Genomic DNA, 27,465 nt, shown 5'->3' with positions numbered 1-27,465 from the left:
GAAGAGATAACTTATGTAAAGATATTCACAAGCTGAATGCAAAAATGGTTATGTATCTTTGTTTTCTTTTCTTTTTTTTTTTTTTTTGAGACGGAGTCTCGCTCTGTCGCCCAGGCTGGAGTGCAGTGGCCGGATCTCAGCTCACTGCAAGCTCCACCTCCTGGGTTTACGCCATTCTCCTGCCTCAGCCTCCCGAGTAGCTGGGACTACAGGCACCCGCCACCTTGCCCGGCTAGTTTTTTTGTATTTTTTTAGTAGAGACGGGGTTTCACCGTGTTAGCCAGGATGGTCTCGATCTCCTGACCTTGTGATTCGCCCGTCTCGGCCTCCCAAAGTGCTGGGATTACAGGCTTGAGCCACCACGCCCGGCCCTGGTTACGTACCTTTGAGACTTTTCACTTAATATTTACCTTATACCAGCAGTATAATGTTTTCATTTAAAAAGTATCTCACTATACAATAAAAAGCACCCAGCTTAGCCACTTATACATTGGTAATGCGAACAATGTTTAACACTTAAATTTCCAGTAGTCTAAATCAAGTTTTTGCAAAAACTTTTTTTTTTTTTTTTTTTTTTGAGATAGAGTCTCACTCTGTAGCCCAGGCTGGAGTGCAGTGGCGCGATTTTGGTTCACTGCAACCTCTGCTGTCCACGTTCAAGCGATTCTCCTGCCTCAGTCTCCCGAGTAGGTGGGATTACAGGCACCTGCCACCATGCCTGGCTAATTTGTTTGTATTTTTAGTAGAGACGGGGTTTCACCATCTTGGCCAGGCTGGTCTTGAACTCCTGACCTCGTGATCCACCCGCCTCGGCCTCCCAAAGTATTGGGATTACAGGCATGAGCCACTGTGCCCGGCCAAACACTTCTTTACTAGGCTATCACTCTCAGAAAACCTAATATAAATCCTGAAGCTCCCTACTCTTGCCCAGGGGGAATTGTTGGTTTGACTATGTAGACTGTTGGTCTAACTGTAGTAGACTCAACATTGGGTCAAATATTAAACTCTACTCCATAATGAATTAGAAGCCAATGGTGGGAGAGTTTAGTATGAGTGACAGATGACTTCTGTTGAGAGAGGGTTCTCTCCATCTGATATGTTCCATTGTGGTAATCCAAATACAGTATTACATCAATACCATCACAATGGTCAAGGATAATGGTTAGACGAGTTGATGGGTGCAGCACAGCAACATGGCACAAGTATACATATGTAACAAACTTGCACGTTATGCACATGTACCCTAGAACTTAAAGTATAATAATTAAAAAAAAAAAAAAAAAAAGGATAATGGTTAAACAGTCTAAGTTCCACACAGACAGGAATGGTAACTCTTTATCTTTGTATCTGAGTACCTAGCACATCAGCACAAAAGATTTATAAAGATTGTTTCTAATACTATTCTTAGCACTAGTCCTTAGGTTCAATGAATGTTACCAGTGTTGTGGCAAAAAAAATTTCAATTCTATCTGATTCCACCTTATACAATTTACACGATGCAAAGACTTCTCCTCTGCCTCTTCCCTGCCCATGAAGAAATGCTCATATGTACTCATCTCATTCCATAAATATTTATAGTGAGCCTACCTTGTATGAGGAAAAGTAAAAGGGGATGCATGACTTTTATCTATTAACACCCTGGTTCCTCAACAATCAGGTATATTTTTCACTGTTATCCGCTGTCTATTGAAATCTCAACAACGGGCTGGGTGTGGTGGCTCATACCTGTAATTCCAACACTTTGGGAGATGGGAGGATCACTTGAGGCCAGGAGTTCAAGACCAGCCTGGGCAACACAGCAAGACCCCATCTCTACAAAAAACACTCAATGAAATTCTCTATTAGAATCAATGAGGAACAAATTCTGTATGGAGAACCTTAGTAAAAAAACAAAATCCAAGCATATGATTAATAAATACTTAAGCTTATGTCATATAAAAATGTCTAGTGATAAATACCATGAATACTCTGTACTACTTGTCAACTATTTATTCAATAGTTATTGTATTCTGAGACTTAGGGACATTCACATATGTTTCTTCAAATGAGAAACATTTTCTATAAAGTTAATATCCTTACAGGTTTTAAAAAATAGAAATAAACTATAAAGCCTATTGAATGGCGTATACGATGAAAAAAGTTTTAACTTTTTAGAGTTTTGACATCCCTTCAATGATATCAACCAAATATATAACCATATTTGAATACAAAAGAAGTCACCTTAGTCAACAGTTTGGTATTTATGTGTCAACTAAGTATTTTTATTTTGAATGAGTAAATTACAAAGATATTTACTGAGCCCTGGCCAATTTTTCAGTTCATAGAAAATATTTCTATATTTGCTGTATCAGACTTAACGCTAATTTTATTTCATTTGATTTGTTATAAAACGCTTATTTCATTAGGCAAAAAAGAAAAGAACATTACATGGCACCAGAGAACTTCTCTTAACATTTATTTTTTGGGGGGTCAAATTAGAAAATTCTGTATCACAGTAAGTACTGTGATACTTACTTTACATATTAATATATTCTCAGGATATACAAAGAAAGTAAAATCCTAGTATCTGAATGTTTTCACTAGGAATAAAGAGACTAAGAGAATAACAGTACTTATTTCCAATTATTCTTTATGAGAAAATGTGCTGAATGCTGATAACTATCCCCAATGTGATGTAAGTGATAAAAGATTTACAACAGGCACCAACTGGAATTCAAGCTAAACCAGACACCGGTATTTAGTTCAATAGAAGAGAGATTCCCCACTAGGCTTGACAATAGAGACTTAAGCAACTGGAGGGAAGAGGGAGAATTAAACTAGCTTACTAATTACAATGCTGTTCTGCTTTGTAACACATGGAAATTTCTATTATACGTTGGGATTAAAAACTTATTTTGGTGAAAAATTATCTCAAGAGTTAGCAGAAAGCATTAATTTTTTCTTTTTAAGCATCATCATATCCCCAAGGCAAATTGATGCAATACATGCATATTACTTCTAGGAACAAATCCTACTTTTCAGTATTCTCCAAGTAAACCTGGGAAAGTATGCAAAGATAGGTATATATGTACTCCTGTGCATAGCACTATTTTTAAAAGAGCAGGTCACTGGAAACCACAATATCCATTTCATAGAAGGTTGCTTATATAAATATCTATCCATATGATGTATAATCTATAGCTGACCAAAAAACTCACCTATGAGGCAATGTGAAATATACTGAGTGAAAAATTCAAGTTGCAAAATAGTGTAAATAGTATTATAAGCCCATTCAAGTAAAAAATCAATGTGTATGTTAAAATTTCAGGAAAGACTCACGAGACACTTAAAAGTGGTCACCTTTGGGAAATGGGATAAGAACCTATTCACTGTTTGAATTTTCACCCTGAACATGTATTACATATATAAAATAAAGTGAATAGTTGAAAATGCCTCTTCGTATAGAACAGAATTTTGGGTGTGTTTACTTCACTTAATATAAAACCTCTAAGTATAACCAGCACATCCACCATCTATTCAAAACAAGGATTAACACTTGTTTTAAGGACACCTGGAAAAGTCTTCAGGCCTGAGTTCAGAAGAGGACCTGTAGTCAATTTCATTGGCTATATGCAAAATTAATTTTTGCTCTTTAAAAATATCCGGCTGAACATCCTTCATTTAATCTTATAAAACTCTTCAATCTCATGGTTGCAAAAAAACCCATATATAACCAAGTTTAGCGGTCAGCTAAGAAACTGGAAAGTTTCTCCCTCCCCTGGAAATATCCCGTAATAATCGTGGTCTCAACGCTGACGATGTAACATCAGTCTTCCAGTGAACCCGGTAAATGAGCTTACAGATATATTTAAATTACTGTCACTTGAAAGTATCTCCACATTTTGGAGGCCAGGAACAAGAGGTGGTTTGAAAAAACAGATTACGGTTATATTTAATGAAGTTGAAGACTTAAACATATGGTACTGGCCCAGTTAAACAACGGAAGTCCCACTACATCCCATTTATCCCACGATTCTCTAGAGAGCAAAGAAAATTTGTCTGAAGGAAGAGCAGAGTAAGTGTATTACAAGCCCAGAGTAAGGTGGAAACTGCATAGAAAGAAACCCTAAAGGCAACTTCACAGAACTGGGGGTGGAAAGGGGTAGGGAAATCTGGCTTCTGATGTTAGGAACTAGAATGAGAAAGAACTAAATGAAAAAAGGCAGCAGCGACAAGGAAGGGCACACATTTAAAAAGAGAGGGACAGACGGTGTGGGAGATGAGCAGGGGGTAGAAGCAGGCGTGACGGGTAAGGTAGCAGCCAGGGTTTGGGAGACCCACAGCGCTAGGCTGGGTGGAGACAGCAGCTGGAAAGGCGGTGGGGGCTCCCGCTGGGAGAAAGCGGGAAAGGGGCGAGCGGGGAGCTCGGAAAGGGGGTGGCCAGCGAAGTTGGGGCCGCGGGCCCGCCCTGCACCCCACACCTGGACTGGGGCAGCGCGTCGGGAGCGGCCGCACGTGGGTGCGAGCGGCGGCAGGGAGGTAACTGGTGTCGGGCACCGCGGCAGCAATGGCCGGAAAAGCCCGGGGGCACGACCGGGAGCCGCGGGCCGCCTCACACGTGGGCTGCGCGGCCGCCGCCCGCCGGGCCCAGCCTGCGCGGCCGCCGCGGACCGGCCGAGGCCCGGCGCTGCCGGCGTCGGGAAAGGGTCGGCGCGCCGGCCAAGGCGCGGAGACGGGGGCGGTGAACTCGGTTACCTCTGCCTGTTTCCGGACCACATTGTCGGGGCTGAGCAGGTTTCCCAGGAGCAGGTAGAACTGTTGCTGCTCCGCCGCGGCCGCCGCCATTGCGCTAGGCGTGAGAGAGAAGGAGGGAGGGGAGACAGGAGCCGTGAGGCGCGCTCGCGGGCCGCGGGAGGGGCGGGGGCGGGCCCAGCGCGGGGACCGGCACCAGCGGCGGCGCGGGGCTGTCGGGGGGCCGGGCGGGAAGGGCGGGGCAAAGGGGAAAGGGGAGGACGGGGCGGGGCCTCGCGGCCTCTCACCCCGTCGCGGCCGCCGGCGCCGGCGCCTCACTGGCCCTGGGCGCAGGGGGGCGGGGCCGAGGCCGCCTCCTCGGGGGCCGCGCTGATTGGCCACGCACCCTGCGGTGCCGTCACTGGCCGCGCGCCGTGGGCCGCCGGCTGTGCGCGGGTGGGGTGGGCTGGCGGCTACGCAGCCGGGCCAGGGCTGGGATCGGGGTCGTGGTCCGGGTCGAGGCCTGGGCTGGGGCCGGGGCTGCGTCGCGGGGACAGCGGGAGGAGCCGGCCGGCGGGCCCGGCCGCGGCGATGGGCCTGAGGCCTGGCCGGGAGGAGGGGCCAGCTCCTGAGCGCGGGAGATTTCGGCGCCGCGGGCTGGTCGGCCTCCTTCTCGCGGACCCCCGGCCCCTCCCCGCGGCCGCAAGAGCAGGCCCCACCCCTTCGGTCCTTCTCCCCCTGGGATCCAGCCCTTTACCCACATTTAGGAAGGCAGCAGCCCCTTTAGACCCACTTCCTAGGTACCTTCCACCCACAGACTCCTCTTGTTGTCAGACCCTCCGACCTCCCCCAGGACTATGGACTCAGGGCGCCCCTTCCTCCTGCCGCGCCCGCCAGTGACTCACGCCTGGGGCTTTCGCGGAAGAGGGGTTACTCAGTCCGGGGCTGTCCCGCCAGGCTGCCCGTCCCCAGCCCGCGGTCGTCTTCGCACGTCCACGTAGCAAAGATGCCTCCACCCGAGGATCTGTGACTATTCCCTTGAATCCCTTGTTTAGGGATGCTGTTCTCGCAATGATTTGGGAACGTCAAGAAACACCTTTCTTCCTAAAGGAGCCCTGGTTTACAGGGTTGATATCTCAATCTGGTCTAGGAACCCAGAGGCGTAATTTCAATTTCAGCATTCTAATGCGTAGATAATACACGCAATGTTCTTTAACTGCTGGGGCTGCCAAAGGCAGAGAGAGGGGTGTACAAATCAAAGGGTACTTCTGTTGAGACCCTGTTGTATCCAATACATCGGGCTAAGGGTGTCAGTGGAAGCCTCGCTCTGTCGCGTAGGCTGGAGTTCAGTGGCACAATCTCGGTTCAGTGCAACCTCTGCCTCCCGGGTTCAAGCAATTTTCATGCCTCAGCCTCCCAAGTAGCTGGGATTACAGGCATGTGCCACCATGCCCAGCTAACTTTTTTGTATTTTTAGTAGAAACGGGATTTCACCATGTTGGCCCGGCTGGTCTCGAACTCCTGACCTCAGGGGATAACCCTCTCCACCCCCCGCCTCGGCCTCCCAAAGTGCTAGGATTACAGGCACAAGCCACCGTGCCCAGCTACGAAAACAATTCATTGCTGCCCCAAAGGGACGCTACATCTCTAGTGAGGAGGTTTCATATTGGGTGAGACGGAGAGTAGCTCTACACAGCTGGCAGTACATAGTATTTAACTTAGGGAATTTAATTTCCTGTTGGCTATTCTGCTGCAGTTCTGCTCTTTGAAAGTCAAAGCATTTGCTCTTTGGTGAATGATTTTAAATCTTGGCCACTGTGTCCAGAATCTGGGCTGAGCCCTGGGATCCACGTGCAATTGTGATGGCCAGCCAAGATTTTTTCCTAACGGATTCTAATTGATTCCTAGAGAAAATTCTCTTAGAAAGTTTTGGGCCATGACAATGATGGGTTCTCTACAGGAGGTCTGCAGACCTATCTTTGTTGAATTTCTATTTCTTAGATGTGACAAGTTTTCATTCTCATGCCACGTTATTTCTTCTAGACAAACCACTATGCACATTACTTTGGGGCAGGTTTTTTTTTGTTTGATTTTGGGTTTTTGTGTGTGTGTGTGTGTGTGTGTGTGTGTGTGTAGTTGGGGTGTCTGGATTCTGAGGAGGTTTCATCATCAGCCAAGGTTATTAAGATTTTAAGGCTGGGCATGGTGTCTCACGCCTGTAATCCCAGCACTTTGGGAGGACGAGGTGGGCAGATCACCTGAGGTCAGGAGTTCGAGACAAGCCTGGCCAACATGGTGAAAGCACGTCTCTACCAAAAATACAAAAATTAGCCAGGTTGGTGGTGGGCGCCTGTAATCCCAGCTACTCAGGAGGCTGAGGCAGGAGAATCGCTTGAACCTGGGAGGCGGAGGTTACAGTGAACTGAGATTGTGCCATTGCACTCTAGCCTGGGTGACAGAGCAAGACTCCAAATCAAAAAAAAAAAAAAAAAAAAAGAATTACAGACAAAAACAACTCATTCAAATGACTAGGTCAACAGCGAAATTTGATAAATTGCCTAGGGGCTTGCTTAGGGTATGGCCGGATCTCCAGTTACTTTTTAACACCTGTTGTGGTATGTGTTTTTATTGGCAATGAGTCTGTAGATTACATATATTTGCTTAATAGTTACTAAATGATAGAAATTTCAATCAAGTTTGCAGATTTTTGTTACTATTATTATTGTTATTGTTATTATTTTGAGACAGAGTCTCGCTCTGTTGCCCAGGCTGGAGAGCAGTGGTGTGATCTCAGCTCACTGCAGCCTCCACCTCCTGGGCTCAAGCCCCTCCCACCTCAGCCCCTCCAAGTGGCTGGTCTGCAGGCACAAGCCACCACACCTGGCTAATTTTTGTAGTTTTGGTAGAGATGGGGTTTCGCCTTGTTACCCAGGCTGGTCTCAAACTCCTGAGCTCAGGTGATCCTCCTGCCTTGGCCTCCCAAAGTGCTAGGATTACAGGCCTCAGCCACCACACCCGGCCAGGAGCTTGTTTTTTTAATGAGGCAAAGCGTAAACCTAAAATTATTTCAGGCAGTCTAAAAACAAAACAATTTTGTATTAGTGGTGACATCAACTGCTAGAACACAAAATCACAGTCCAACCTTATTTTAACATTTTAAATATCCAATTAAAAGGGAAGGAGAAGCATTTTAAGGTTAATGAATGAAGAGACCACCCACCCCCCTCCAAAAATGGGAGAAATTCCAGTAAACTTGGGGTAGATAGCAGATGTCCTGACAATGGAGACTGGTTCTGGTGTCCAGAAAACCTCCTAGGTGGGGACTGTATTTTTGGTAGCAGGCTCGCCATTCTGGAGAGTTTATAATGCTCAGCCTTCTGGGAAGCTTACTGCACTTAGAAGCCCATTTCTCATAGAGAGTGTCCTTATAGTTTATGAGAGTATCATTTTCTTATAAGAAAATAACTCAGGGGCCGGGTGCGGTGGCTCACGCCTGTAATCCTAGCACTTTGGGAGGCAGGTGGATCCCCTGAGGTCAGGAGTTTGAGACCAGCCTGGCCAACAGGGCGAGACTCCGTCTCTACTAAAAATACAAAAAAAATTAGTTGGGTGTGGTGGTGCATGCCTGTAATCCCAGCTACTTGGGGGGCTGAGGCAGGAGAATCACTTGAACCCAGGAGACAGAGGTTGCAGTGAGCCAGTATCATGCCACTGCACTACAGCATGGGCAACAGAGTGAGACTCCTCTCAAAAAAAAAAAAAAAAAAAAAAAAGAAAGAAAGAAAAGAAAATAACTGAGATATTGCATAAAGGCAGCCTGCAGCAGTATAGATTTATTTATTTCCCAAGGAGATCAAATGGTGGAAGGTAAAGAGCCTTGAACTTGAGTCTAGAGGATTTGTATCTTTAGTCTCTTACTAGCTGTGTAACCTCGAGTGCTTAATGTCACTAAGCCTCAATTTCTCATCTATAAAATGGGGATAATAAAAAGTATAATATTATTAATCATAAAAGTTCTTCTAGCATTAACCTATAATTGGAAGTAAAAATGCAAGGATAGAAAACTTTGAGTTTTGCTCACTCCGTATTCGCTGCCATTGCTTTGGCCACGTTAAAATAAAAAAACAAAAACAAAATTGCCCCAAAGTAATGTACTTAGTGGTTTATCCTGTGAATGGCCAGCTCCTTTCCCTTGCAATTTATTGGACTTGACATTACTTCCATTAAGTGCTGGAGGCAAATTTGCTTGGAGCATTTGCAACCCCTTAAAACGAAGTCTCTCTCAACTGGTACGTGAAATCTAGGTAGTTTAGGATTTTTGCTGTTAGGAAGTACTGCGCAGCCTGGGTGTGACCTGTTTGTAATACTGCAGGAGACAAGGCTCCTTAACTAGAGTGCCTCAGAATCCTCTCCTGCTACTGCTCTTAGTTTTATGGGCTCCCATGTTGATGGGCGTGTTCTGGAAATGGGAGAAAGTTGGAGAAGTTAGGCTTGTAAGACCTCTGTGAAAGCTTTTCTCAACTGGGATAGAATTTGGTTTTGTCTGCCCTTTCTGGTTCATAGAGTGCTGAATGCAAATAACATAAGATTCTCCCAAGTGAATAATCTAATTTTTTTTAAGTTGCCTCGGGTCTCTATGACTCCTCATCTTGGTATTTGTAAGCTCTTATGCTTTTGATATCACAATTTATTATGAGGGTCAATTTAGATGATATAAATCAAAGTGTTATAATCTGTAACTACACCAATGTAAGCTGGTGGCATTATTATTTTTATTAATAATTAACCCGGTACAATGAAAAAGAATGCTGGCTTTGCTTTCTCATCTGTAAAATTGGAATAATAGTTCTTCATAGGAGTGTTTTGAAAGTTAGGACAATATATGTAAATTCACATAGTATGGTGTCTGCATAAGTAGATACTCAATAATTATCATCTTTTATTAGTAAGATGGATTTGGGAGTTAAATGTGACCTTAAGCAAGTAATTACTCTTTTTGTTTGTTTTTTTAGAGCTGGGCCCTTGCTATGTTGCCCAGGACAGTCTTGAACTCCTGGGTTCAAGCGATCTTCCCACCTCGGCCTCCCAAAGTGCTGGGATTACAGGCTTGAGCCAGCATGCCTGGCCTTAAACAAGTAATGACTCTTAAAGCTGCATCTGGTGCATAGTCATGTGTGTCCCATTTGTGTTTATATAAAATCTACTTGCATATTTTCTATTGGTCTCCCAATTGTGCAGAGTAAAATGGTATATGGAATGGATTACCCATATTCAGTAGACACTTGGCTGATAAGTAAGATTTCTGACTCTAATATTGATGTTTTCTACTGCCTAGATAAGAGCCACAAAAAAATTGGGAACGATTGAAAAATTGTTTATTGAAAATATGCTGAACTATTCACATTTTTTTTCAACTGCTTTTTTATCAAAACTTTCAAGTTCCTGCTCTGAAGCAGTCTGTTACGTACAGTCAGTGCACCCCAGCCAGGGGCAAGTGGGACCCTATCAGTCCTGAAGGACATTGTGCACAATAGGCCCTCAGTAAATTGTGGAATGGAACACAGGCCAGGGAAATTTTGACTTGATTGTCTTCTTTTGTGCCCTTTCTTAGTTTTATATTTGAGATTCAGCGGATATCTGCAGGTGGAGGGACTGATTTTAGGGAGGCTGGGAGCAGAGGCTCCAGAGCCGGCCAATGTGCAAGTTCAAATGATAGCTTCACAACCTACATGCTGTGTGATCTTGCCCAAGTTACCCTTCCTCAAGCCCAGTTTCCTCTTCTCTGAAGTGGGCGTAATAGAAGGTTTTTTTTTTTTTTTTTTGCAACGGAGTCTCGCTCTGTCACCCAGGCTGGAGTGCAGTGGCCGGATCTCAGCTCACTGCAAGCTCCGCCTCCCGGGTTCACGCCATTCTCCTGCCTCAGCCTCCCGAGTAGCTGGGACTACAGGCGCCCGCCACCTCACCCGGCTAGTTTTTTTGTATTTTTTAGTAGAGACGCGGTTTCACCATGTTAGCCAGGATGGTCTCAATCTCCTGACCTCGTGATCCGCCCGTCTCGGCCTCCCAAAGTGCTGGGATTACAGGCTTGAGCCACCGCGCCCGGCCAATAGAAGTATTTTTTACTACTGACTAAAATACCTGGCAGTAGTGCCGGGCACAGAGTAAATGCTTAATAAATAGTGGCTGTCATTGCTAATACGGATTGCAACCTCTAAAATTTGTAACTTTAATTTTGATTGGACATCTACCTGTTAGACTATTGCATTTTTATATTTCCATTATATAAGTGATCATGTCACAGGAATGCATAATAATTGTGGTTAAGAAAAAGATCAAGTTTGATTTGATTATCACATAGCATTTAAAGGCTCTTTCCGACTTTCAGTACTACAGTTGCAATGCCCATTATGGTATCCACTAGCCATTATGACTGTTGACCAATTGAAATATGGCGTGTTCGAGCTGAGATATGCTTTTTTTTTTTTTTGAGATGGAGTGCCACTCTGTCGCCCAGGCTGGAGTGCAGTGGCACAATCTTGGCTCACTGCAACCTCTGCCTCCTGGGTTCAAACGATTCTCCTGCCTCAGCCTCCTGAGTAGCTGGGATTACAGGCGCTCGCCACCATGCCTGGCTAATTTTTTTTTTTTTTTTTTTTAGTAGAGATGGGGGTTCACCATCTTGGCCAGCCTTGTCTCGAACTCCTGACTTCGCAATCCACCCGCCTCAGCCTCCCAAAGTGCTGGGATTACAGGTGTGAGCCTCTCTGCCTGGCCTGAGATATACTTTAAGTGTAAAATACACAGTAAATTTCAAAGACTTAGTAGGAAATTAGGAATAACAATTTTATATTGGTCACATGTAGAAATGTTAATATATTGGGTTAAATAAAATATATTAGTTATATTTATTAATAAACTATTGTTAAATGTATTAATTTCATCTTTTTTTTTACTTGTTAAAATATGGCTACTAGAAACTTTAAAATTGCATATGTGATTTGTATTTGTGGCTAGTATTATATTTCGATTGGGCGGTGCTTTGCTGAAATAGCCAACTAGCTACACATACGTGTCCTACATATTTTGTACATTGACATGTAGGAAGTGACTTTTGGGTGGGTGTGATGACTCACACCTGTAATCCCAGCACTTTGGGAGGCTGAGGTGGGAGGATTGCCTGAGGCCAGGAGTTCGAGACCAGCCTGGGCAACATGGTGAGAACTTGTCTCTTTAAAAACAAAAACAAAAACAAAACAGGAAGTGACTTTTCCCCAGGTGAAATCAGTTACCTTACTGTGTTTTCTGTTGCTTCCAGTTTTCCAACTTGATCCTCAGGCATTTGAAGACATGGTACAGTACTTTCTGAGTAGTGTTCCTTGCTTAGGAATTTCTTTCCTCTGCTGGTTTGACAGAAAAAGAATGGCAGACCATTAGATGCTACTTAATTTTGAAGATGATATTCTTAAAAACCACATCTGATTTTGAAGAATAAATCCTTATAAGTTAAATCAAAGACTGGTTGAGAGTTGGAGAAAACAAAAGTATCTTTTATTTTCTTGATGTTAATTGTTTTCATTTCATTAAGTGGATTTTTAAAAATCATTTGTTGCATTTTAAAACCTGAAATAAAAATATACTTAGCAGAGGCCAGATGCGGTGGCTCTTGCCTGTAATCCCAACACTTTGGGAGGCTGAGGCGGGTGGATCACGAGGTCAGGAGATCAAGACCATCCTGGCTAACATGGTGAAACCCCGTTTCTACTAAAAATACAAAAAAAATTAGCCTGGTGTGGTGGCAGGTGCCTGTAGTCCCAGCTACTCGGGAGGCTGAGGCAGGAGAATGGTGTGAATCTGGGAGGCAGAGCTTGAAGTGAGCTGAGATGGTGCCACGGCACTCCAGCCTGGGTGACAGAGCAAGACTCCGTCTCAAAAAAAAAAAAAAAAAAAAAAAAATATATATATATATATATACACACTTAGCAGAAATATTTCATTTCTGTTAGCTGTTTTTTCTTAGAGCACAAATAGGTTGAAAGTAAAAGGATAGAAAAAGACACACCATGCAAACAGTATTCAAAAGCAGATACACAGCCCAGACAACATAGCGAAAACCCATCTCTACTAAAAATACAAACGTTGCTAGGCGTAGTGGCAGGCGCCTGTAATCCCAGCACTTTGGGAGGCCGGGGTGGGTGGATCACTTGAGGTCGGGAGTTTAAGACCAGTCTGTCCAACATGGTGAAATCCCGTCTCTACTAAAAATACAAATGTTAGTTAGCTGGGCATAGTGGCAGGCGACTGTACTCTCAGCTACTCAGGAGGCTGAGGTATGAGAATTGTTTGAATTTGGGAGGCAGAGGCTGTAATGAGCTGAGATGGTGCCACTGCACTCCAGCCTGGGTGACAGAGCAAGACTCCATCTCAAAAAGACAAAAAACAAAAGCAGGCGGAATGGCTCTCTTAATTTTAGACAAAATAAATTTTAAGACAAAAAATGTCATTAGAGATAAAGAGGACATTTTTATAATAAAAAAGTCAATCAGGAAGATAGAACAGTTTTAAACACATGTGCCTAACAGCACCAAAATACATAAAGCAAAACCTGACAGAATAGATAAGAAATAGATAAGCCACCAAAAATAGTTTGAGACTTCAGTTCCCACCTTTCAATAACTCATAGGATAACTGGATAGATCAATGATAAATGGAAGACAAAGAACAAGATAAACCAACTACACCTAAAAGACAAGCGTAAGACACCACCCAAAAGCAGCAGAGTAAACATTTTCCTCAAGTGAATATGAAACATTCTCCAGGATAGACCATATGTTAGGCCGTAAAACAAACTTCAGTCAATGTTAAAGGATTGAAACCATACAAAGTATGTTCTCTGACCACAACAGAATAACATTAGAAATCAAGAACAAAAGGAAATTTGAGAAATTCACAAGAGATTAAACTGCATACTCCTAAATAACAAGTGGGTCAAAGAAGAAATCACAAGATGACCTGGCACAGCGCCTCGTGTCTCTAATCACAGTGCTTTGGAAGGCTGAGGTGGGAGGATCCTTTGCGCCCAGGAATTAAAAGTTACAGTGAGCAACGATCGCACCACTGCATTCCAATCTGGGTGACAGACAGAGTGAGACCCCTTCTCTATATTGAAAAAAAAAATCACAAGAGAAATTAGAAAATACTTTGAGATGAATGAAAATGAAAATATAAGGTACCAAAACGTATGGGATAGCAGTGATAGCAATGCTTATAGGGACGTTTTGAGCTGTCCCTATGAATTAGAAAAGAAGAAATCAATAACCTACTTTCTTAGATACTAAAGAAAGAAGGGCAAACTAAATCTACAACAAGCAGAAAGAAAGAAAGCCAGGAAGAAAGAGAAAGAAGACTAAAAAGGAAATAAATGAAATAGAAAATTTAAAAAGAGAAACTAAAAATAACCGAAAATTGTTTCTTTGAGAAGATCAACAAAATTTGCAAACTTTTGGCTGTACTGACCAAGGAAAAAAAGGGGAGACTCAAATACTAAAATCAGGAATGAAAGAGGAGACATCACTACCCAGCTTTCAGAAATAGAAAAACTTATAAGAGAATACTCTACACAATTGTGTGCTAACAAATTAGATACCCTAGAGGAAATGGACACATTTCTAGAATGCAAATCAAGAGTGATTCATGAAGAAATAGAAAATATGAATAAATCTACAGCAAGTAAAACTATTGAATTAGTTATTTTATTTTATTTTATTATTTTTTGAGACAGAGTCTTGCTCTGTCACCCAGGCTGGAGTGCAGTGGCGTGATCTAAGCTCACTGTAACCTCCGCCTCCCTGGTTCAAGCAATTGTCCTGCCTTAGCCTCCCAAGTAGCTGGGACTATAGGCACACACCACCACACCCGGCTAATTTTTATGTTTTTAGTAGAGACAGGGTTTCACCATATTAGTCAGGTTGGTGTTGAACTCCTGACCTCAGGTGATCCACCCGCCTCGGTCTCCCAAAGTGCTTTGATTACAGACGTGAGCCACCGTGCCCAGCCGAATTAGTAATTTTAAAAGTCACAAAGAAAAGTGACTTTACTGGTGAATTTTACCAAACATTTAAACAGCAATTAACACCATTCCTCCTCAAACTTTGCCAGAAAATAGAAGCAGAGTGAAGATGTGCTAAATCATTTTATAAGGCCAGTTGTGCCCTGATGCCAAAACCAAAAAAAACTGTAGACCAATATTGACACAAAAATTCTAAACAAAATACTAGCAAACTGAATTAAACAACATATAGAGAGGATTACCTACCATGACCAAGTGAAATTTATCTGAGGAATGAAAGGTTGGCATAACATATGAAAATCAATGTAATATACCATATTAATAAAGCATAAAAAGTATATGAGCATCTCAATTGATGTGGGATAAGCTTTTCACAGAATCCAATCCCTTTTCATTATTAAAATACTCAACAAACTAGGAATAAAGAGGAATTTCCTCAACTTCATAAAAGCCATCTGTGACAGACTCACAGCTAATATCATATTTAGTTGAGAAAAACTGGATGCTTTCTCCCTGAGATGAAGACAATAATGTCTATTCTCACCATTTTTATGCAATATTTTACTGGATGTTCTGTGTGTGTGTATATTTATATATATATGTGTGTGTGTGTGTGTGTATATATATATATATTTTTTTTTTGAGAGGGAGCCTTGCTCTGTCACCCAGGCGGGAGTGCAGATCTCAGCTCACTGCAACCTCCGCCTGCCTGATTCAAGCAATTCTCCTGCCTCAGCCTCCTGAGTAGCTGGGATTAAGGCACGTGCCACCACACCCAGCTAATTTTTGTATTTTTAGTAGAGATGGGGTTTCACCATGTTGGCTAGGCTGGTTTCGATCTCTATCATGACCTCATGATCTGCCTGCCTCGGCCTCCCCAAAGTGCTGGGATTACAGGTATCAGCCACCGCGCCCGGCCTGGTAGTTCTATCTCTATTCACAGGTGACGTGATTTCGTATAGACAGAATCCTAAGGAATTCACACAAGCACACACACACACACACAAACTATTAGAACAAACAAAGCAAGTTCAGCAAGGTTGCAGGAGACAAGATCAATATATAAAAATCAATTGTAATTCCATATTCTAGCAATAAACAATTCAAAAATGAAATCAAGAAAACAGTTTTATTTACAATAGCATCAGAAGAGATAAGACTCAGTAACAAAGTAACAGTGACTTTCACAGAACTGTAGAACTTGTATGCTGAAAATTATAAAACATTGGAAGAAATTAGGAAAGATCTAAATAGATGGAAACACATTCTATATGCATGAATTGGGAGATTTATTATTATTAACATGGTGATACCCCCATCCCTTGATCTATAGATTCAAGGTAATCCCAATTTAAATTTCAACTGCCTGTGTTTTTCAGATATGGACAAGCTGATTTTTTTTTTTTTTTTTTAATTTGACTTTCAGTTCTGAGATACATGTGCAGAACGTGCAGGTTTGTTACAAAGGTATACATGTGCCATGGTGGTTTGCTGCACCCATCAACCCATCATCTAGGTTTTAAGCCCCATATGCATTAGGTATTTGTCCTAATGCTCTCCCTCCCTTTGTCCCCCATCCCCTGACAGGCCCTGGTGTGTGATGTTCCCCTCCTGTGTCCATGTGTTCTCATTGTTCAGTTCCCACTTAGGAGTGAGAACCTGTGGTGTTTGGTTTTCTGTTCCTATGTTAGTTTACTGAGAATGATGGCTTCCAGCTTCATCCATGTCCCTGTAAAGGACATGAACTCATTCTTTTTTATGGCTGCATAGTATTCCATGGTATATATATGCCACATTTTCTTTATCCAGTCTATCATTGATGGACATTTGGGTTGGTTCCAAGTCTTTGCGATTGTAAATAGTGCTGCAGTAAACATACGTGTGCATGTGTCTTTATAGTAGAATGATTTATAATCCTTTGGGTATATACTCAGTAATGGGATTGCTGGGTCAAATGGTATTTGTGGTTCTAAATCCTTGAGGAATCACCACACTGTCCCTATTTAAGAAATGGTGCTGGGAAAACTGGCTAGTCATATGCAGAAAACAGAAACTGGACCCATTCCTTACACCTTATACAAAAATTAACTCAAGATTTTAACACCTAAAACCTAAAACCATGAAAACCCTAGAAGAAAACCTAGGCAATATCATTTAGGACATAGGCATGGGCAAAGACTTCATGACTAAAACACCAAAAGCAATTGCAACAAAAGCCAAAATTGACAAATAGGATCTAATTAAACTAAAGAGCTTCTGCACAGAAAAGAAACTATCCTCAGAGTGAACAGGCAGCCTACAGAATGGGAGAAAATTTTTGCAATCTATCCACCTGACAAAGGGCTAATACACAGAATCTACAAAGAACTTAAACAAATTTACAGGAAAAAAGCAACCCCATGAAAAAGTGGGCAAAAGATATGAACAGATGCTTCTCAAAAGAAGACATTTATGTGGCCAACAAACATGAAAAAAAGCTCATCGTCACTGGTCATTAGAGAAATGCAAATCAAAACCACAGTGAGATACCATCTCATGCCAGATAGAATGGCGATCATTAAAAAGTCAGGAAACAACAGATGCTGGCGAGGCTGTGGAGAAATAGGAATGCTTTTACACTGTTGGTGGGAGTGTCAATTGGACAAACTGATTCTAAAAATTCATCTAGAGTTGCAAGAGAGTCTGAGTAGCCAAAGCAGTTGAAAAAAACAGAATTTGAAGGATTAAGAGTTGCTGAATTCAAGGCTTACTATAGAGCTATAATAATGGCCAGGTGCAGTGGCTCACACCTATAATCCCAGCACTTTGAGGGGCCGAGGTGGGCAGATCATGAGGGCAGGAGATCGAGACCATCCTGGCCAACATGGTGAAACCCCATCTCTACTAAAGTACACAAAATTATCTGGGTGTGGTGGTGCGTGCCTGTAGTCCCAGCTACTTGGGAGGCTGAGGTAGGGGAATTGCTTGAACCCGGGAAGTGGAGGTTGCAGTGAGCTGAGATTCCATCACTGCACTCCAGCCTGGCGACAGAGCTAGACTCCGTCTCAAAAAAAAAAAAAAGCTATAATAATTACACTGTGTTACTGGCATAAGGATAGACATATAGATCAATGGAATTGAATAGTGACTCCAGAAATAAACCTTACATGTGTTGTCAGATTGATTTTTGACAAGGGTACTGTGATGGTTAATTTTATGTTTCAGCTTGGCTAGGCTGTTGGAGCCCAGTTGTTTGGTCAAACAGCAGTCTAGATGTTGCTGGAAAAGTATCTGTGGATACAATTTAACATTTATAATCAGTTGACTTTAACTAAAGCTAATTACCCTCCACAAGGTGGGTGGGCTTCATCTAATCAGTTGAAGGCCTTAATAGCAAAGATGGAGGTTTCTGGGGGAAGAAACACTTCTGCTACAAGACCACAGCACGGAAACCCTGACCGAATCTCTACCTGCTGGCTTGCCCTTCAGATTTCAAACTCAAGACTGAAACATCAACTCATACCTGAATTTCCAGCCTGCTAGCCTGCCCTGCAGGGTTTGAACTTGCCATCTCTCATAATTATGTAGCAGAGTCCTTAAAATAAATGTCCATCTATCTACCTTTTTTTTTGTTTTGTTTTGTTTTTTGAGACAGTTTCACTCTGTTACCCAGGCTGGAGTGCAGTGGTGCAATCTTGGCTTACTGCAACCTCTGCCTCCCAGGCTCAAGTGATTCTTGTGCCTTAGCCTCCTGAGTAGCTGGGGCTACAGATGTGCCTCACCATACCCAGCTAATTTTTTGTATTTTTAAAAGAGACAGGGGTTTCACCATGTTGGCCAGGCTGGTCTCGAACTCCTGATCTCAAGTGATCTGCCTGCCTGGGCCTCCCAAAGTGCTGGGATTGCAGGTGTGAGCCACTGTGCCCAGCCTATCTATTTCTTATTGGTTCATTTTCTCTTGAGGACCCTGGCTAATATAGGAGCCATGACTGTTCACTGTGGAAAGATTGTTGCCGGTACAACTTGATATCCACATGCATTAAAATGAAGCTGGACCCATACTTCACATCATAAAAACTTCACAATGGATCAAAGACTAAATGTAAGAGCTAAAACTATACAATTCTTACAAGGAAATATAGGACTAAATCTTCATCGCTTTGGGGTAGGCAATCATTTTTTAGCTATGACAGCAAAATCACAAAAGGCTGAAGAGAAAAATAGATACATTGAACTTCACAAAATTAAAACCTTTGTGCTTTTAAGGACACCATCAAGAAAGTGAAAAGACAACCCACAGAATGAGAGAAAATATATGCAAATAATATATATTGTTTGAGACAAAGTCTCACTCTGTCACCCAGGCTGGAATGCAGTGGCGTAATCTCAGCTCACTGCAGCCTCCACCTCCCAGGGTCAAGCGATTCTCCTGCCTCAGCCTCCAGATTAGCTGGGATTACAGGTGTGTGCCACCATGCCCATTTAATTTTTGTATTTTTAGTAGAGACAGACTTTCGCCATGTTGGCCAGGCTGGTCTTGAACTCCTGACCTCCAGTGATCCACACTCACTTTGGTCTCCCAAAGTGCTGGGATTACAGGCGTGAGCCACTGCGCCTGGCCACAAATCATATATCTTATAAGGGACTTATATCGAAAATATATAAAAAACCCTACACTCAATAGAAAAAAGACAACCCAAGTAAAAAATGGGTGAAACATTTGAATAGACATTTCTCCAGAGAAAATATACAAATAGCCAATAAGCACATGAAAAGATGTGCAACATCGTTCATCATTAGGGAAATGCAAATCAAAACCACAATGTAAGATACCACTTCATACCCAATAGAATGGCTTTAATAAAAAAAGCAATAGCAAGTGTTGACAAGAATGTGGAGAAATTCAAATGCTCATACTTTGCTGATAGGAACATAAAATGGCACAGCCAATTTGGAAAACAGTCTGAATTAGCTGGGTGTGGTGGCGCATGCCTATAATTCCAGCTACTCGAGAGGCTAAGGCCTTTTGAATCACTTGACCCTGGGAGGTGGAGGTTGCGGTGAGCCGAGATCGCATCATTTGCACTCCAGCCTGAGTTACTGTTTGACTCAGTAATTTCACTCCTACATATACATGCAAGAGAAAAGAAAACATATGTCCACATAAAAGCTTGTACATGCATGTTCATGGCAACATTATTCACGATAGCCAAGAAGTGGAAACCATTCAACTGTCCATCCACTGGTAAATGGATAAACAAAATGTGGTCTAACTGTACAAGGAAATACTACTTAGCAATAAAAGAATAAAGTAACGATACATGTAACAACATGGGTGAACCTTAAAATCACTAGATTGCCTGAAAGAAGTCAGACACAAAGACCACACATTTTTTTGGTCCCACTTATGGGACCAAATGTCCAGCATCAGCACATCCATAGACAGTTGATTGGTGCTTGCCATGTGCCTGGGCATGGGGTGGGTAGGGAATCAGTGAGTGCAAGTAGGTATGGGGTTTTCTTTTAGGGTGAGGAAAGAGTGATAGTGATGAATGCGCAACCCACTGAATATACTAAACACTCCATTGTACAGTTTAAAAGGTTGAACTTTAGGCTGGGTGCGGTGGCTCATGCCTGTAATCCCAGCACTTTGGGAGACTGAGGCGGGTGGATCACCTGAGGTCAGGAGTTCGAGACCAGCCTAGCCAACATGGGGAAACGCTGTTTCTACTAAAAGTACAAAAATCAGCTGGGCGTAGTGGTGGGCGACTGTAATCCCAGCTACCCAGGAGGCTGAGGCAGGAGAGTTGCTTGAACCCAGGAGGCAGAGGTTGCAGTGAGCCGAGATCACACCACTGCACTCCAGCCTGGGTAACAAGAGTGAAACGTCATCTCAAAAATAAATAAATAAATAAATAAATAAATAAAAATTAAAATAAAATAAAGTAAAAGTTTGAACTTTATGGTATATGAGTATCTCAATAAAGCTATTATATTAAAAATAGATTTCTTTGGAGAGCTGAGGGATATTGATTTAGACCTCAATTACTGATTTTTTCCCCCTATCTTTCACAGTATTTTTACCTCAGTTCTGAATCCCTGGATAACCATTCATAACCTTCAAACCTCGGAGAATTCCTAAAACAGTGTTTGTGGAGAGGGAGAATGGGGAGATTCAGATATGATTTGGCCTGTAGACTTTCCTTCCTATCTTTTTGCTACTTATAGCAAGTATCTTACAATTTGGACACATGACATACACATTTCACCTCCTGCATTATGAGGACGTACATAATGGAGTCTGAATTGTGACACTGATCCGCATCTCATAGTTGCAGCTATTGGCAGGATGAATTTTTAGTCATCCACAGTTAATGAGGAACAAATGAAAAGGACCTTATAATGGTTCATAGGCTTCAATTCCACCCACCCTATGTGTAGTACTGCTTGATGCCACACTTAACTGCAGTAGTATTTGTTTAATGAACGTTTCCTTCATTCATTTGTTTAGAAAAATATTAGGCACCCCCTCTGTGGGAGGTGCTGCTAGGCTGTGGGGATTCCAGGGGGAGCATGCAGACAGGGTTCCCACCTTCAGGGAGCTTAGCTCTTTTGAAAGAATTCAGATAATAAACAAGTAAACTGATAAGATACTTACGTATAGTTATAGGTGAAAAAAGAAGATAATGGAATCACAAATGACTGGATTGGGGGTGGGGTCATACCCTAGGGACACAGTCTTTTTTTTTTCTTTCTTTGAGACAGAGTCTTGCTCTGTCGCCCAGGCTGGAGTGCAGTGGTGCTATCTAGGCTCACTGCAACCTCCGCCTCTCGGGTTCAAGCGATTCTTCTGTCTCAGCCTCCTGAGTAGCTGGGACTACAGGTACGCACCACTGGTTAATTATTTTTTTATTTTTATTTTTTTTTGTATTTTAATAGAGACGGGGTTTCACCATGTTGGCCAGGCTGGCCTTGAACTCCTGATTCATGATCTACCCACCTTGGGCTCCCAGAGTGCTGGGATTATAGGCATGAGCCACCGTGCCCGGCTGGGACAGTCTTTTGAGAGGAGGTGACAATGAAAGATGAGGCAAGTGAAGAAATGGAGGAGGCTCTCTCAAGGAGAGGTGACAATACGAAGGACAGAGGCAAAAACAAATTGGGGTATTCCAGGAGGGAAAGAAGGGGATAGCTAAAGCTAAGAGGGTTGGGAGGCCAGCAGAGGCCAGATCACCCAGGGCACTCTGATAGTTCAGCAGTGTGTTCTGCTACTAGGGCATTGTGATGGTCCTGTAGTGTGACTTGTTCTCTCTCTCTCCCTTTTTTTTTTGAGACAGAGTCTTGCTGTGTCACCCAGGCTGGAGTGCAGTGGCGTGATCTTGGCTCACTTCAACCTCTGCCTCCTAAGTTCAAGCAATTCTCCTGCCTCAGCCTCCCGAGTAGCTGGGATTACAGGCGCCCGCCACCTTGCCTGGCTAATTTTTGTATTTTTAGTAGAGATGGGTTTCACCATGTTGGCCAGGCTGGTCTTGAATTCCTGACCTCAGGTGATCCACCCACCTCAGCCTCCCAAAGTGCTGGGGTTACAGGCATGAGCCACTGTGTCCTGCCTTTTGTAGTGTGACTTGTTCTAGGGGAAAGGGGAATCCAGTGGAGGGTTAAGAAAGAGATCTGACCTGAAAACCTTTCAAATTTCAAAGATCATCTTGGCTGCAGTATGGGGTGGGGTGGGATGGGGTGGGATGGGGCTTGGACGCCTTTTTTTTTTTTTTGGAGATAGCTTTCTTTTGGAAAAAGAGCTGGACAGAGGGTGCGGAGGCCGATCCAAGGTTTGTGAGGCCTAATCATACAGTTTAAGGGCCTTCTATAAGAAAAATTAAAAACTAAACACAAAGTGAGATAGAAGACCCTGCAATGAGATAACACAAAAATGAGATAGAGGGTCCTGAGCAAGGGAGAGGCTCCGACACTGAAGCTTCTGGAGTTTCATGGTGAGTCCCCCCAGCGGTGGGGGTGAGGTCGGGAGAGATCAAGAATGCCCAGGTTTTGTGACTGAGCAACTCGTGATGCCATTAAGCTGAGAAAGAGGTGTTTGGGGTAAGGTCTGGAGGGAAGAGCTGGGTTTCCTTTGTGGCACTTTTGTGGTACCCAGGAAACAGCCATGTGGCTGAGGATAGAGGGACAATGGAACCCAGGAAGAGGGCAAGGCTGGAAATGGCAAGCCATCATTTTCATGGCATTTAAAGTTGTGGAAGTGGACGACATCAGGTTGGAAAGAGAGAAGAGAGCCAAGCAATCAGCCGCAAGACGACTCCACCTGAGGCCAGGCCATGGCGGTTTCTAGTTTATATCTAGTCCAAATATAATAGCATATTTAACATTAGTCACTTTAAGTTCTAATTCTCTTTTTCTCTCTGATTGCAAGGATTTCTTTCTTTACTTTTTTTTTCTGAGACAGAGTCTCATTCTGTCTCACTCTGTCACTCAGGCTGGAGGGCAGTGGCACGATCTCGGCTCACTGCAATCTCTACCTCCTGGGTTCAAGCGTTTCTCCTGTCTCAGCCTCTAGAGTAGCTGGGATTACAGAAGACAGGGTTTCTTTAACATTTAAGGAATCCACTGATCTACTTCTGGAATCTTCAGATATAAAAAAGAGAAGGAATCCACTAATGCATGTAAGGATAGTGGGCTGAACAAGTAGGCACTAATGATCAAAACTAGTCAATTCAAAAAATTATTTGATCAAAGAATTGTTTATTTTTATTGTTTTTATTTTTATTTTTTCCTATACTTCAGGAGTAGTAGGGTTTATTTGTGCCAAGGAAATAACTAGTTTTCTGTAAATTGTCTTCAACCATTCAGGCCTCCTACCAGCTAATGTAATTCTCCACCTCTCACTGAGAAACATTGTTTAACAATATGGAATGATCATTTAAAGAACTTAGATCAGGCTGAGTGTGGTGGCTCATGCCTGTAATCCCAGGACTTTGGGAGGTAGGTGGATATCACCTGAGGTCAGGAGTTCGAGACCAGCCTGGCCAACATGGTGAAACCTTGTCTCTACTAAAAATATAAACAAAATTAGCCAGGTGTGGTGGTGCAGGCCTATAGTCTCAGCTACTCAGGAGGCTGAGGTGGGGGAATTGCTTGAACTGGGGAGGTGGAGGCTGCAATGAGCTGAGATCACGCCACTGCACTCCAGCCTGGGCAACAGAATGAGATGCCATCTCAAAAAAAAAAAAAAAAAAAAAAGATGTTAGATCAAACTAATATTAAGAGGTCAAAAGACCATCTTCTTCCCATCTTAATCTAAAGATTTGTCTAGTTTTGTTTATACACTTAAGTTTTCATTTGATTATTCAGAGGGATAATAAACCCTACCCTTTTAAAGAATGTGGGAGTGAGTGGGAAAAGTAGGAATGCGTTTTAAAGTCTATCTGCCATGTAAAATCAGTGATATTGGACCCGTGTGATAAGAATGCTTGTTTTACATGGCTTCAGCTATCCATAGACCCAGCATTTTCTCTTCAAACATAGCTACATTTAGAAAATCTTAATATAGCTTAAAATAGGAATTTTGGTATTTGGACCTGGACACTGCCACTATAAAGGGATCCCATTATGTTATGATGTTATTATTCAAGCTGGTTGGAGTCAGTTTGCAGAGACTCCTATTCCACCAATCACTTGGCTTGTGTGAATTGACTATTTAGTGGCTGTGAGATTGAGGATAAGGGCTAAATCTTTTCTAATAAGAGGACTATTTAAAAACCAGAAGAAAATCATACATTTCAGCTGTGAACTTTAGGAGAAAGTTTAGAGAAAAGATTCTGTACATATCTTTAGTTTCATATGGTAATAGGTTATAAAACATATGAAATCAAAGTAAAGAGCTAGAAGTGATGGGGTACTGTTAAAATAGGGTGCTCGGGGAAGACCTTCCTGAGGGTGAGATCCAACAATGTATTGCTTTATGAAAATTAATTTTCTGGCAGAGCAAAGGTATTTAAAAGATTAGTATTGAAAATGCTCAACCTACTTTCTTATGACTTCTGTAAAAAAATACTTTTTTATATGTCAGATTTTTAAGTTATGATAACACAACATTTTGATTTCTTTCTGTGTTTGAGTGATAACCTTCTATGCTTTATCTCATTTAATTCTCATATGTAACCAATGATCCTTCAACCATTTTGTCAAGAAAACTCTTTAAACATGTATTCATTCCTTCCTGGCCTTTTGAAACCTTTTGAAACACTGAATTATTTTTCACCTTTCCAGAGCGGGGCATATAGGATAGAAGTTGGCCCTTGGGGTCAGGGGATCCTGGCTGTAGTTGCAGCTTCCCCCTTAACTAGCTGTGATTCTGAACTGAGTTCTCCATGCTTCCCAAGGCCTCATCTGTAAATTTCCTCATCCGTAAATTGGGAGAGTTGGACAGCTCCCTAGGGGACCCTCCCAGCTCCAGTGTCTAGGGACCATCAAGTCGGTTATGTCACAGGGTTGTAGGAGAGTGGTGGATACAGAGGACACTTAGGCTTGCTTGCCCTGAAGTGAAATTGTTCTGGAACTCTGGAATTTCAACTCTTATATTTCTGCCTGTGTTTTGGAAGTGTTTTCCCTGCTCATTTTCTCCATCAGATAGTGTCGTTTATTGTAGTTGCCAACATAAAATGACAGCTGTCTCCACTTGTCAGCTGCTCTTATCATCTGGTTTGCTGTGTGCTTTGGAAGGCAGATGACCAAGCACGTATGAACTAGGCACAAGAGCATATGAACCTGACACAGAGAAGACAGCTGAGGATATTTCCTGTAGAGTAGCATGTGTGAATTTGGTAAAGTATTTGGCCACTTAGGTATTTTTCTTTTTCTTCTTCTTTTATTTATTTTTTTTGAGATAGGGTCCCACTCTGTCACCCAGGCTGGAGTGCAGTGGCAGTCATGGCTCACTGCAGTCTTGACCTCCCCAGCTCAAGGAATCCTCTCACCTCAGCCTCCTGAGTCCCTGGGACTACAGATGCATTCCACCATGACTGGCTAATTTTTTCTATATTTTGTCTCACTATGTTACCTAGGCTGACCTCAAACTCCTAGGCTCAAGTGATCCTCCCACCTCAGCCTCCCAAAGTGCTGGGATTATAGGTGTGAGCCGCTGTGCATGGCCGGTATTTTTCACTTGGAGGTTTATAACTGCATTCCAGAATTTTCACTCTACTGGAAAACGAACAGAATGCTCCAGTACAATTCTGTCTCATATACTAGTTAGTGTCTTTGAGGTTCCATCACAGACAAATGACAGAGGAAAGCAAAGCTGTTTAGGAAGGTCTAAATTGAACATTCGATAATAAAGGCGTTCCCATTTGACAAGTCCCTGGTATCTAATACTTTATAAGATGACATTGAGCCGTTTTTACCCCTAGTTAGAGGATTAAGTTCTAGGAGAAGTTAAGCAGGTGGTTCCTTAAGTAAGTAGTCTTTGGACTACTTAGGGATTGATTTTGTTTTCCCATAATGAAAATGAATTCTGTTTTCCTTTGTTTACTTGACTTTAGTGATCTCTGAAAACTAAGATAAAATATACTCAGCCTCTGAGGGAATACAACCTTAATGTACAGAAGACAAAATAGGGACTCTGAAGATTTTAAACAGAACATCTTGAGATTTGAGAAATTAAAGGCAGTAAAAACCAGACTGCTTGTAAGCACTTTTTTTTCCTCCATAGGAAAGCAGGGTCGATAATCCTGATGGGTTGGATTTCAATTAATTGGTGAATAGAAGGTAAAATGATCAAGAAACAAATATCGTAATTGTAGGAGAAAATAGGAACTTTTTTGTTTTAAAGGAAATAAAGAATAGAATTCACAGTGAACAGAGACAGCATAAAATCTGATAATTCTAGACTCACTTGAGTACCACAAGGATCCCGATCAGGGAAAACAGCTGGGCCTACACATGGGTCCCGGAAAGGCTTCTCCCCAGAACCACCTAAGTGAAATAAAAACTCATTTCTGACTGTTTCAGGATGGTCACACAGACCTTTAGGATAATAACCAACATTCTTTCGGGCAACTCTAACCAAGTGATGCCTCCTTAAGGTTTTGGAGTGAGTCCCTAGCTCATGTAAGGCATGAACCAAAGAACAATGAGCCGTCATAAAACCGTCATTGTTTCATACTTGGTTTTTGTGTAGAATGTTCTCCAAATCATTGTCTCTGACCTTTCCTTCCTCTTGGGTATGACTGTGGTGACTCCAGGAGATGAACTAAAGGGACCTCCTGGATCTCACAGGGAAAGCCTTTCCCTCCAGTACCATGCTAATTTGTTCCTTGGTGCAGATGAAATTCTTAAATGGTTTCATCTGGATGTGAGGTTTTGGGATGACTTACTGTGGTCAGAGCTGTTCCCGGCACTATGGCTGCTCCAGTTGTGGGATGTCATCAGTCCCACAGTTCTGACCTCCTGGCTCAGAGACGTCACCATGGAGACACCTGGCTGCTATTGTGACCCGCAGGAGGTCAGCTGGCTCCCGCTGGTGGGCATTTCTACTGCCCACCCTGCCAGCTTCACGGGCCCACACTGCACAGGCATTTTGACGTTACAGGCTAGCCCAAGCTCCCGAAGCTGTGAAAAGGAAAGGGAGCTATCTATAGGCCTTTGAGAACTTAAAACCCATGTTGCTGGGGGCCACTCCGATTGGGTACAAATATGTC

General features: G+C 42.7%; 1 protein-coding gene across 3 annotated transcripts in view; it reads right to left on the bottom strand.

The window, feature by feature from the left end:
• The window catches only part of IPO5 (importin 5), a 70,604-nt gene extending 43,371 nt beyond the window's left edge, over nt 1–27,233 (bottom strand). Inside the window, exons 1-4 of one of the 3 annotated variants that reach the window (XM_025364802.1) lie at nt 27,142–27,233; nt 26,661–26,740; nt 12,000–12,110; nt 4,735–4,828 (exon numbers count right to left, since the gene is read on the bottom strand). In XM_025364802.1, the coding sequence (XP_025220587.1) occupies nt 4,735–4,828; nt 12,000–12,049 (144 nt within the window). In that variant the 5' untranslated portion in view covers nt 12,050–12,110; nt 26,661–26,740; nt 27,142–27,233. Of the gene's footprint in view, nt 1–4,460; nt 4,553–4,734; nt 4,829–11,999; nt 12,111–26,660; nt 26,741–26,930 lie in introns of those variants that run through there. The other 2 variants (XM_025364800.1, XM_025364803.1) reach the window with 2 other exon arrangements.
• Between the last annotated feature and the right edge of the window lie 232 nt (nt 27,234–27,465).

Source organism: Theropithecus gelada, chromosome 17 (genome assembly GCF_003255815.1).
Source record: "Theropithecus gelada isolate Dixy chromosome 17, Tgel_1.0, whole genome shotgun sequence".
NCBI lineage: Eukaryota > Metazoa > Chordata > Mammalia > Primates > Cercopithecidae > Theropithecus > Theropithecus gelada.
This window is presented reverse-complemented; position numbering and strand designations above follow the sequence as displayed.